The 13584-nt window shown below is 40.6% G+C and overlaps 1 protein-coding gene across 1 annotated transcript in view; it reads right to left on the bottom strand.

Annotated features, from left to right (window-relative positions):
* Positions 1–13584, bottom strand: part of SPIDR (scaffold protein involved in DNA repair) — a 207322-nt gene that overhangs the window by 119043 nt on the left and 74695 nt on the right. Inside the window, exon 8 of the mRNA XM_075704705.1 lies at positions 4517–4736. Within this exon, the coding sequence (XP_075560820.1) occupies positions 4517–4736 (220 nt within the window). The remainder of the gene's footprint in view (positions 1–4516; positions 4737–13584) is intronic.

The following is a 13584-nucleotide window of genomic DNA, read 5'->3' as shown; positions in this document are numbered from 1 at the left end:
GTTTAAACCCTTCTAAACCTCTTTCATTGAGGAGAGACCGAATCTGGTGTAATGTAAGTAGAAACGAGAAGTCCACATTAAACACTTTCACCAGGCACTGGAACACTTTCAAAGCTGAGTAATTACGATTCCCCGTGGTTTCATAGGTTAAGAGTAACTAAAGAACAACTTTGAAGTTGCTTGTTGATGTCACAGAGTTAAGTTTTTATATACTTACCATATTCAGTTCCTAAAATAAACTCTCTCTCTGTTTTTTTTTGGGTTTTTTTTTTTTTTTTTTTTCTTTTTAAGCACAGAGAAGTTGCATAGGGAATAGCGGCTATCCAGCCAAGGATCCTGTCTTCTGCAGTGCATAACAGCCAGTGTTTGCAGGCAATGTAAGAACAGAACACAACGTGGTTCTGTCCCCTTCATACTGTCTCAGTCCTCCAGTTATCAGCAGCCTGTGAACCTCCTGAACAAGAGGTTTCATACCAGACCACCACATTCAACAGGTATGGATCAATCTCTGAGCCTGTCCAAATGAAGTGTGATCTGTAGTTTATATTGCTATTGCCAACAACTGTATTAATATCAACATACTTCTAGTACTTTAACTTCAGAAATACATGAAAAACATTTAAAAGTTGTTAAGTTTAATAGCAAGGAAAAGAATTCTAATCTGCACCATTTTCTTCAGGTTAATATACCTTGAATAGTCAACAGTAGGCATATCTATGAGCAGGAGGCAGGAGTATCTGAAGGAAACTGTCTATCCTCAAGCCCTGCTGTCAGCAGAAAAATGAATCCTGAAGTCTCTAAAAATATCAACTCTTACCACATTCTGTTAGGTATGGTAGATTATTTCTATCATTTTTACAATTAAACAAACAAAAAAAGCCCAGGTAAGTTGAAGCCATAAAATCACCATCAGTGGAACTGGGAAGTCTTTGTTCCCATTCTCTCACATCTTTGCAGCATCAAGCAGTCTTCACTTTTTGCTGGATATGTATTTCTGCAAAGTGAATAAAGACTTAGTAATCAATTTAATTACACTCAGTAATAAGCTTTTCCTTTTCCAGCTGTTAAAAACACTTAATGATTCAGATTCAGTTTGTAAGAATTATGAGGCGTTCATTTAAAATCTTAATCCAAGAAATTGCTCAGGTACTGCAAAGACAACTAAAGGCAAGCCTACGCAGGCAGGGACAGGCAGGGCTGAGTTCTTTCGCCTGTTGGGTTCCCAGCTGGCCAGACACAAACCAGCTCCAGCCCAAATCACGCAACCGTTTTCATGTGATGTGTCCAAGTTAATAGGCTTTATTTAGATACAACACTGCAATAATACTTCTATATAGCCTCAAGATCAGAGCAGGCTCCCATCAGACAGCTCAGAGGCCAGGCAGCTGAGCTCCTTCCTCCACCAGACACGCTGGTTTGAAAATGTTCATCAGCCTATCAGGGTTGCTTTCCCTATAGCAAGTGACAATTCTCACATGAAATCCTTTTCATTCAAGACTGTAAATATGTACCTTAAGACACTAGACCCGAAGAAATCCACATCCAGTTATAAAGAAATCAGAGCTCAGTCCTGCAAATTCTTACTCTGACACAAAGCTCCTCTGAAAGTCGGTGGGACCGCTCTCAGGAGCAATATCCAGGTTGATAAGATTCTCATAACTGGCCTCTTGTCAATATTTTATTTTTTAAATTAAATTGCTTGTATTCTAGTGCCGAAGTATCATGGGATTCTGTATGCAAACAAATACCAACAAATACATCAACAAATCTCTAAACACTGCTTCCCAAAGTATTTATGCAAGTCTACTGCCAGAGACGTTTCACATACCAAGCTGTGCACTGAGTTCACAACACATACAAATACAGTTACAAAAGCAAAGTCTAATTTTACAAAGGCTCCAACACAATGCATTCAAATTTTGCTCATGAATAGTCACATACAGAAGCCAGCAGCCTGTGTGTCTGCATCTTACCTACACCCTCAGCTGCCTGGTCAGAAAACAAAAAGCGAAGTCAGAACATAATTCTGGAGTGTTATTTTAAAGTATGCTGTGTGTCCCAAGTATACGCAGGTCATTCAAGGATTGTCTCCCTTTGCATTACTTCTTTTTTTGTTCCCTTTTGCTTCTGACTCGTGGTATCAATAAGATAAGTAAATACACTTATTTCACCATGTCAGGGTGAGTTTTAGTTAATTCATTTTTACACTATTCACACATTTGAATCAACAGGAAAGCATTTTAACACAAACAGTATTTGTTTTTAACGACAGAAGTACAAATTCAATGCAGAGTAACAAAAACTCATTTCAGCATTCAGAGCTCTCAAGTAAGAGTTTAACAGAATAGAAGCCTGGAAATGTAATAGAGGAAACTTCCATTAAGTGTACAAGTCCAATTTCCAATTAATGTAAACTAAAAGTGCCAAATAATAATCTAAAACAAAAACATCCCTCATCCTCCCCCCTCCCTGCCTCCAGTAGGTTTAGTTTAACAGTATCCAGCCCTTCTTTTGACTTCTGGTTGAGTAAACAAAGAGACGACTGACATTAAGATAATTCCAAAACGATAGAAAATAGGACTAGAGATGAGATATAATGCAGTTTTGCCACTACTGACTAATGTCTTTATAAACTGCCTTGAGAGCCACACAGGTAAGGACAGCAATTCTGACAACGCAGACATATCCCCTGCCCAAACATTCTGGTTTTATGAAATAACCTTTTGCTTACATGAAAAGCACATTCTACTACAATAAAGAACAAAAGCAAATAAAAAGTGGTATTTCTGGGAAGACAGACAGCTATAAAGTTTTCTCAAGAAATCTCAGTTTACATATATATAGGAATGAGTTTTATGTCCAGAACATCTTAGAATTTAAACAAACAAGACGACTACACTAGTACAGTTACACACACTTGAGGTCTGGAAAGGATTGTTATCAGTGCAGAGTTATGTCTTCCCAGAGCAGACATGGAACAAGCTGGAGCAGTCTGGGACTTACACATGCTAAGTAACCGTTCAGGAAAACAAAACAGGAGGAAAAAAAAAAACAAAACTGAATTATACCCTAACTAAAACAGTTTTGCTGGTACAAAAATCTTTGTGTAGATTACGGTCTATACAGAAAGATACAGCAGCATAAATTGTAATGCCTCGTGGTTTAAAAATGACAGAGGAAACCTGAAGAGAAAAACAGAACTAAGATGGAAGTTTGTAGGAGAGAGAAACAAGAAGAAAACGGGGAAACAAAAGCAAATGTAAAGCATGAAAAGAAGCTTACTGAAGGAAAAGGTAAACAGGCACAAACATTAGTACCTTAGGGGTAGGAGAAAGGGGGGGGGAAAAAAAGGCAGTGACTTACTTCATATCAGACTAGGACTTAATTCATATTCAACTGTATTTCTGTAGCTACTGATCTATTTACATCTAAACTATCAATAGTCATATCTGTAGCCCTAATAAACCACAGATTAAGTATCTTCCCTTAATTTTTGAATCGCCTCCAAAAAGAGTTCAACAACATTTTAGAAGTGAAAGATTACAAATTGGGGAACCCAAAAAAGATTTGCAGCTATCAATGAAGATAATAACCAGATACGGACCTTTGCAAAACATGAAAAAGTATTTTGCAAAAGGACATGGTCAAACACTAGAGGCAGGATTCTACTGCAGCTGGAGGCTAAAACTCAGGTAATGAATTCTGAAATACATAAGAAGAAAAATATTTCCTCTTTTATAATTTGGGTGGAGAAGAATGAAAAGAGGAGTAATATTCCCACTTCAAAGTTCTCTTGAATTTTTATGAAGAGCAGACCTTCCAACCTACAGCCACCAACAAACAGCTGCTTTACAGGAAATCTCATCACTTTATGCTACCCCTTAAAATCAGGAAAGTAATCCAAATCAGAAAAAAAATCACAAATGTAGACCAAACATTTTGAAGAATTCCAGAAAGGGTTGCACTGAGGAGGGATTTGAGGAACTGAAGACAGTGACAGCAGCAGCAATGTGGAACTACCAAAAAGGTATGCCTTAAGAATAGTGTGAATCTCTCATTTCTTGTTTTTTTGTCACCATTTTTTTAGCTGCATGTTGTTCTTGCTGAATGCTATACAGTTAATAGAGACTTTCCCACTGAAACATTATACCCATACTCACAGCAACAGATGAGCATTCCTGAACTACTTTGCTACCAGAAACTATGCACTTTATTGGCCTTATCATTGGTAAGACATTGCTCAGGCCTTTCTATCGCTCTAAACATGAAAATATTAAGTGAAAACAAAACTGAAGCCCTGAGCAACACTAGAGGCATTATGATACACATTTAGTTATCTGAGCTATCTTTAAGGTATCTGTCAAAGTCTCTCCAGCTGCCAGACAGATGACCACAAGAGAGCCCTGCTTCCCCCTTACCCCCCCAAGGTCTTTTCTACAACAATGCAGCCAGCATTCTACCAACCCCACTTTGTTCTGCAGTGCTACAGCAAGCGTGACCAGTTCTCCCTACTTACCATGGAGGGTAGATGTGGATGATATCCTGTGGCCTGCTCTTCAGGTGAGCTGCTGTCTCTCTCGCAAAGAGGACTTTGAGTATTGGTTCTCCTGCATTGACGACAGCATCCTCAGATGAAAGCGTAGCAGGAGACTGTTCCAGCTGCTGGCAGATGGCAACTTGTATTGTACACTCCTCAAACATTTCTAAGATCTTCACAATTAAGACACCAGATTTATCTGGAAAGTAAATTAAAATGAAAAATAAAAATGCAAAGTCTGGATGAGGAGAAAGAAATTCTAGCACTCAAGATGTGCATCCCTCTGCTCTCTGCAGATCTGTCTGACTGCAAAAAATCCACATATGAGTAGAATACATTGCCCCACCAAAAGACTTACGTTAAGGTTTTCTGGTTGTTTTTCTTTGCTTTATAGATACTATTAACTGTAGAGACAAACGCCTACCTGCATTTCTTCAAAACACCAATGAAATCACAAACTCCTTACAAGAAGCCCTCTCCCACCACGTCTGAACTTTTTAATCTTGCAACTCATTCACTTTGTCCAGTCTTTTTTTATTAGATACTGCACAAAATAAATTTATTTAAAACCAGAATAATCACACTGTGTTAAAAGTGAAGCTGTGTTTTCCCTCCTTGACCTTTCTCAAAGCAACAGTTGGAAGTTAAAAGAGAACCTGTTAGGTACAAAGCATCTAAAAGCTGATGATTCACATTTAGGGATGAACGTGGAGAAAGAGGGAGTAAGATAGATGCACTGCCTAAAAGTAATTATTGCAAAACTGATCATCCATGTTATTGGTGGGCAATCAGGATACAGAAGGCTCTCTTGTTCTAAAGCAACATGAACAGACACCAGCATCCCCATAGTTCCAGCCTAAGCACTTTTGTCGATGCTGAACATGAAACAACTTTGCACTGAAATGAAATTACTTCTAGCTCCCTTTGCAGTTGGCACAGGACAACAAATACTCAGACAGACCTGGGTCTGTACTGTGAGGTTATGTAAGATTTATTCTCTTTCTCACCTAGCCCTCCTTGGATTTGCACCCTGGTCACTGAGGGGAGACTTATTGTTACCCACCCACTGAATGCTACAAGGAGGTAGTGGGGAAAGACAAGATGCCAGAGGACAGGGGCAGCAGAGCCCCAGTTCTACCCATTTTGATTCACAAGTTGCACTGGGAAAAACACATCATCCCAAGAAAAACAGCTGATATAAATTATTGTCTTCCCACAGCAAAGAAGAAGCAGGGGACTAACTGTGAACGTGGTACTGGAACTTAATGGCTAAGCTGTACTAGTTCTTTGTTTGTTTATTTTAAGGCCCATTTCACAATTGTGAATGCCTTTCCTTTGGAAAATAAATCAAAATATTTTAGTTTCAGTTTATGAGAAACTTCAAAAAAAATTAACCCAACCCTCAAGAAACCAAAACCAAAGAAACTGGGCCCTAAAACCTTTCAGGTTTATTAAATAAAGTTCAATTCTACAAAAATTTTGTCCCTGTTTGGTATTCCACAGTCTTTATTACATTTTATACTGAATCTGAAATAAAGTAATTTTGAAAAATAAACTGAAATGTTCTGAAAACCACTTTTATGTGAACCAAATTTTCATCACATGCAACATGCTTCTGCAAAGTGTTCTGTTTCCCATGAACTGGTATTTTCCAGCAGGATAAAGGGTTCCACCAGAAACTCCCCCATGTGATGTACATAAGCCATTTCTGTCCAAGCTATTCCAGCTTGACCTCCTTTTCCAGGTCTGAGAAGCAGGGGTAAGAGAGCTGATCCCTTCTGCCAAGTCCTTTGAGATTGGCTGACAAGGAGAGATGGTTGCCACTGCTATTACTCCTTACCGCCATCACCTTGTCAGGGGAAGCTGTAAGATCGCAATGCCACTCCAAATACTCACTGCACCGCGTTAAGGTCTGCTTATGTGCAAGCTTCTGCTAAGCGTGAGCAATGACTAGTTTTCTATGCCTAAAGGCAAGGACTTAGAATATTCACACTTGAATTCTCTTTTGCCTGACTAGCTGCAGTTGTGGTCCTCTGTCAACCCCAAGTCATCTGGCACACATAAACAAATTCTCCCAACCACAAAAATTCTCAGCCTTCAAAGTAACTGAGCATTTACCTCTCCCCTCTAAACAGACTGCACAATTTGCATTTTCATCCACTTTAAAAACCAAGTCACCAAAAAAATCAATTTCGATTTTGAAACACACCAACAGTTTATTAAAAAAAAAAAAAAAGTATTAAGACAGCTCATGAGAGAGTCTGTTCATCACTTCTGAACTACGCATTTCTTACATACAGAATTTTATGACAATTCTTACTGGTCAGCAGCGTATATGTTACTCAGCTGATAAAGCAGCTTGAAGACAATGAATGACAAGCTAATAACATTTTTCTTTTAAATACCTCTGACTATAAAACAGTTAAAATACTGGGTAAATCAAGAACTATATATGAAAGCTGCTAAAAGACATCAGAGGAAAAAACCCTACAAAGGTACCAGAGTCTCTTGCAAGCCAGTCTTAAAAGTTGGTGCAAACACTGGGAACTGATACTAAATGAAGCTGAACGCTTCTACATTAAAAGCAGCACCATTTCAACAACTAGCCAAGTCTCACACTTGGCACACACGCACATTCTAGAGAACCACAATCTATTTGTTTATTTAGATGCACAGAGATAGTTTAATTTAATTACTGAGAAATTATTATTACTGCTGATGATAGAATGCTCTCTCAAACAACATGGCAAAGCACTTTGGATTCCTGGCACATGATTAAACACCAAAGTTCAGAATGTAGCTTCATTTTTAATTCATTTGGCTCTTGTATTGCTATGTCAATCAAAAATAAATCAAACATATGTGGCTGCACACTGAAGGGTGAATTTGTGGGTGAGGAGATAGGCTGGATCACTGCAATTTCTACAGCTTCCAGAGAAGTTTACTTGTTTGTTCATCAGTGTGAAAAGCTTACTTTAAGGTTTTGCGACGTTCTCTTTCACCCTTGGATAATTCACAGAAGTTCTCGCTTGCTTGCTGAAGTCCTCATTCACTTAATTTCACTTGCAAAGCAGAATTACAGCCCAAGAAATTCAAACCTGCAGATGTGCAGGTTTCATGGCAATACATCTCAAACGAGGAAGAATACCTTACAATAATATGTATTAGAAAAGGTGCAAGCAATAACTGTGCTGCAATCCTGCCCATTCCTATGCTGCACGTTCCTTCATTTCCCATTCTGCTGTCTAGAGCACTCATTAATTTCTTTCTTTGGGGTTAGTTTTTAACAAAATCAATGAGCTAATCCAGCTAATTGCAAAGCCACCAAAGCACACCAGCAGATACTAGGGAGAGGAAGGAACAAGTGATGGAAAGGGGGGAGGTAGAACAGGAAGGCACTGAGGGAGGACGATTCTTTTCAGCGACAGCCCAGTCAGGCTGGTTTAAGCCGGTTTCAAACACTTTCCAGTTACTTCTTTTCCCCTACATTGCCCAGGCTGGACTGTCCTCGAAAAGCTCCTTCAGCACGCAGGAAGGACAGGCAAGATGAAGTCACTGAACAGAGATACCAGCTGTTCAAGGTGTGTGGTCCACAGGCAGATTTGATGCCATAAGGATACGTGTATTCTACAACTCCTGACCAGTTCTGTTTTGAGCCTCAGTGTCCACAATGGGTAGGCGCCACAGTACGGTAATGAAAACATGGGTCAGAGCGTACCTAGTGTTATCTTTCAACCAGTGACTCTAGGCATAACACTATTTAGTGGAGGGACCCTGAGAAAGAGAGAAGGAATAAGAACTGGAGGTGCCTATGGAATGCTCATTTAAAAAACCCTTCAGTTTACGTACTTGAAGGTAACCCTTATTCTCCTATTAAAAGACAAGTCCACATGCACACTCATGGAGAGTGCTGCCTGGATGTGTTTAGAAATCTTCCACTCAAGCAGCAGTCTGAGGACTGCTTAACAAAGCTCTTCTTTGGTGCCAGGTGCCTCTGCAACAGTGCAATGACTGAGGGAGATAAAGACAGAGACCCAGATAGCTGCCTGATCAGTGTCAGACATAGGTGCATTTCTCAGCAAAGCCCTGGGCATCCGACCCCCCATGACAGAGGGCTGCTGCAGCTCGGTGGTCCTGGAACACGGCCTAGCACGGACAGCTGCCCCTTCCAGCACCTCTCTGTAGCCTTCACACAGAATCAGCTGGAAAGTCAGAGAAAACATCCACTGACACAGGCTCAAGGATCATTTGAAAGATCTGGCCCCATGAATATAAACAGAGAGCTTATTCATCCCAAGGGCATGGGATTCAATATATATAAATATAAATTCAATCCAGGGATTGATACATAAGGCTCAAGGTGCCACAAAGAGAGAGAGAAAGGCACTGATAAATCTGTTTGAGTGTGAATTTTGAAGAGGTATTTGGGATGTACAACATGCCTCCTCTAAAAAGCACCATTTAAAAGGAGAGGAAATCAGCCACCAGGGCCTGTAATGCTCCCTCACTTCTAACAGAATTTTCCATAAGAAGAAAAACCTTCAGAAAGACATGCAGCAACATGCTGGCTACTAGTGATTCAAAAGGTTGGTTACAGAAGGGCTAGAGCACAAGAAAAATCAGGTACCAGTGATGAACTGGGATAGTTTCCACCCATAAAGGTCACATCAGCCCTTTGCAGAACACTGCTGTGGTAAGTGCCACCCACTGGAAGGCAACAGAAAATCATTGCTAGATGGACCATGATCAAACAAATTAATTCCTCCAGACCTCACAAGTGGTCCAGAATGAGTGAAACCAGCAGGATAGACTGACTGGTGGGAGGAACAAGCCATTTAAGCAGGGAAGTATCTCTGGTAAAGCCTCTCTATGATTGACAAGAACCTCCCTCATGTCCCAGCCAAGAAACAAGAAACTCTGACAAAAGCCATCCAGCATCCCTGCCATGAGGGGGTTGGAGAGGCAGATTCAGCACCACCCCACCAGCATACACAGGAGCCACATCTTCAGGGTCCTCAGAGACAGATGAAGAAATCCTGATCTAAACCTAGGCAAATGGGTAACAACCTCTCACTGCCACAGTTAGCAGAACCTTTGAAATCACAGGGAAAGGTCTTTTTGGCAACAGCAGTAATGGAACAAGCCTGGCAAAGACCTTGGGCATAATTTCCACAAAAGCCTGATGCTTCACAATTGTGTGATCAAAATAGGTCTATATTGTATGCATGGGTTCAAACAAACAACCAGTAACTTCTTGGTAAGAGAAGAAAAAATTATTTAGAACTACTAAGAACACAGACACTAGTTCTGGTTCAGAAAGTCCCAGTCAGAGATCCTTGGGAGATTGTTGGGAGAATACTTTGGGGAAATATCATCAAGTTACAATTTTTCCTAGGCATTTTGGTAGCTCTTGTCACTGCCAGAAACAGGATCATAAGCTAGAAGAACTTTTGGTTTGACCTCTTAGCAGATCTGCTTTTATGTCCATAGTTAATTATTTAATTCCAGGTGCCCTCTGGCATGTCAGTCTCTCACCCCAATTTGCAACCTGGACATGAAGTAGCTCAATTAATCCACCAAGATATTTTAAGCGCCTGGGAGATGAACAAACAAATTTTATGCTGAATGCATCAGCTTCTCTGGTTAGTTCATTTATGTTTATTATAATACACAGGGTGATGCTGCCCTTCAGTCATATACTTTGTCATATACCATGACATCAAAACATGTTTTGAAGCAGTACTTTGCAGACATTCTGTGTTACTCTGAACTCCAGGAGGGTTAAAAAAAAAAAAAAAAAAGTAGTCCCTGTTCCGTTGGAGATCATGGACCCCAAGATCGAGCCTTTTGAAAACTGGCAGAGCAAAGGCCCCTAATCTTCAGACCTCACAAAGTGGCTTCACAGCAGATGCATATATTTAAGCTACATCAACACCGACTGTACATGGTCACAGATGATGCACTGGCCATGCCAAAGGCAGCCTAGGAGGGAGGTTAGGAAGAAAGCCTGCTTTGACTCTTAACAACCAAAAAACAGTTTGGAGAGAAGAAAAGGAAAAACATCCAGGAGCACAATTTAAAAAAAAAAAAATATGGTCAGACATTCTGGCTTCAATGCCTGAAATACAACTCTAAAGTTTGCTTTAATAACTCTGTAACTACCAATAAGGAAGACAAATGAGGAGAAAAATATAGAAATGATGACCTCTTGGGGACTGCATATTTTATGTTTCTCTTGCTACACAGTGACAGGAAGCTGAACACGCTGCAGGGAGAAGGATCCATGGGACCCGATGTATGGAAATGCATCAGATGTCGACATCAGTAAGACCACACGCAGTTTCAGCTCACTCAAGTGAATTTTGCTAAAATGTTACTGTTCAAGTGTTCCAAAAGAGCACCTGTAGCCTTGGACAGAAAGCTCTCAAAGGGAACAAACTCTCTTTAGAGTCAGTTGATAGAACGCCAGCAGCAAAGCGGTCCCTACAAGACCTACAAGGTGAGGAAAAGCACTTCAGGACAACAAACTGGGGTATGAGACACTTCCCAGGACCTGAAGAGGAAGCTGGGGCAGAGGGTAATCTACCATGTTCTGCATAATTTGAATGTGTTAGCTGGGATAGCCAGTGCACCTCCATGCAGATCAGCTCAGCAGAAGTAACAACAGTAACACCATGTCGTGCTCTGCTCCACTGAGCATTCTAGAAGAAAAAAATATATACTCAGGTGCAAGCATGAAGAATAGCAGAGTGGAAATTATTATTATTGTGACAGTAAAAAGTCTCTAGTAATGAAGAACACACACACACCTACCAGTAAATACACATGTGGACTATCATGCAAAGCAAGAATGAAGAAATAACAGAGAAACTCCTCAGTGACAAGACTTACCCCATAAGTCACATGGATGAAAGAAACCAAGCAAGCAGGGCAGGAGGCATAAGTAAGAGTACTTCAACACCTTCCTTTTAAATCAATAAAAAAAATTATACTCATGCAAGTAGAGCTTTCTGAAAAAACAAGACAAACTCATAAGACAACCCAAGAGATTGGGAGGAAGATGAGATTGCTTGAAGTCATGTTAATCTTTGAAAAACTGCTAACAAACATTTGTTTTGTGCAAAGGCAGTCAGGACAACCTGTATTTGTTCTTACCAGCTAAACAGTCACAATGCACAATTCTTGATCTTAAATGATATCTGAGTGATATGGGAGAAGGACAGATGCTTTTAAGAAAAACACATTACTGTTACTTTTGCTCAAAGAGCTATCAAACAAATCATATATATGACCTGCAGTTTAGAAGCAAATTTTTACTGTACCTGACATAGTTAGTTGACATTTCTAAAGAAGATGGCTGAAAAGTTAAATTACACTTTTACTTAACTGGCAAATTCTTTAGAAATATAGAATCATAGAATCGTTTAGGTTGGAAAAGACCTTTAAGATCATCCAGTCCAACCATTAACTGACACTACCAAATCCACACTAAACCAATCAAAGGTAGACTAGACTAAACCATGTCCCGAAGTGCCACATCTACCCATTTTTTGAACACTTCCAGGGATGGTGACTCCACCACCTCTCTGGGCAGCCTGTTCCAATGCTTGACTACCCTTTCCGTAAAGAAATTTCTCCTAATTTCCAGCCTAAACCTCCCCTGGCGCAGCTTGAGCCCATTTCCTCTCGTCCTATCGCTAACTACTTGGGAGAAGAGACCAACACCCACCTCACTACAACCTCCTTTCAGGTAGTTGTAGAGAGCAATAAGGTCTCCCCTCAGCCTCCTCTTCTCCAGGCTAAACAACCCCAGTTCCCTCAGCCGCTCCTCATAAGACTTGTTCTCCAGACCCTTCACCAGCTTTGTTGCCCTTCTCTGAACACACTCCAGCACCTCAATGTCTTTCTTGTATTGAGGGGCCCAAAACTGGACACAGTATTGCAGGTGCGGCCTCACCAGCGCCGAGTACAGGGGAACAATCACCTCCCTGATCCTGCTGGCCACACTATTCCTGACACAAGCCAAGATACTGTTGGCCTTCTTGGCCACCTGGGCACACTGCTGGCTCATGTTCAACCGGCTGTTTACCAACACCCCCAGATCCTTTTTGGCCAGGCAGCTTTCCAGCCACTCTTCCCCAAGCCTGTAGCGTTGCATGGGGTTGTTGTGACCAAAGTGCAGGACCCGGCACAGTTGGCCACGGCCCATCGATCCAGCCTGTCCAGGTCCCTCTGCAGGGCCATCCTACCCTCCAGCAGATCGACACTCCCACCCAATTTGGTGTCGTCTGCAAACTTACTGAGGGCACACTCGATCCCCTCATCCAGATCATTGATAAAGATATTAAACAAGGCTGACCCCAACAAGAAATACAGGTGTTACACTCAAGTCAAATTTCTACTAATCCTAGCTAAAAGCTTTTATAAAATAACATTTCCCACTGAAAGTACAAAGAATCTTGTGCAATTAATGTTGGGAATAGTACTTACTGCACTAAGAATGAAAGTCAATCTCTGCATTTAGTTCTGACGGATGGATCAGCTACACATTATGGAAGTATGAAGTAAACAAAGAAAACCCCACTTCATGCCTTGTTTAATAAAGCAAGCTAGCAACACACTTCCAAATTTGTCTCCCTCAGTTATTTTTTTCAAAGGCATTACTTAGCCCAGCATCATTTAACTTCTAATTGTCTAATGTTGGTTCCAAAACTGCAGTTGATAGATACCCTCCTGGGACAGCACTTACTATCTGCAGTGGAAGAATAGCCAAGCCTACATTTTCTGGTTCAGGCCACAGAGTTTTACTTTCATTCTCAAGTGTAAGAAGTATAAAATGTCAAATTATAGGCATAAATCAAAAGCAAAACATCCTTTTGCTTGGCATCCCATTATTGTTCTTCCTCCTCCCTCATGTTAAAGATTGCAGGTGCAGGCATAACAAACTCAGCAATCAGGTAGATACCAAGCAGACTCTGGCAATCCAAAGTCAACATTGAAAACCAGGTGGATTCCAACATTTTCACAGCCTGTACAAAAACATCTGG

Source organism: Pelecanus crispus, chromosome 2 (genome assembly GCF_030463565.1).
Source record: "Pelecanus crispus isolate bPelCri1 chromosome 2, bPelCri1.pri, whole genome shotgun sequence".
Taxonomy (NCBI): domain Eukaryota; kingdom Metazoa; phylum Chordata; class Aves; order Pelecaniformes; family Pelecanidae; genus Pelecanus; species Pelecanus crispus.
This window is presented reverse-complemented; position numbering and strand designations above follow the sequence as displayed.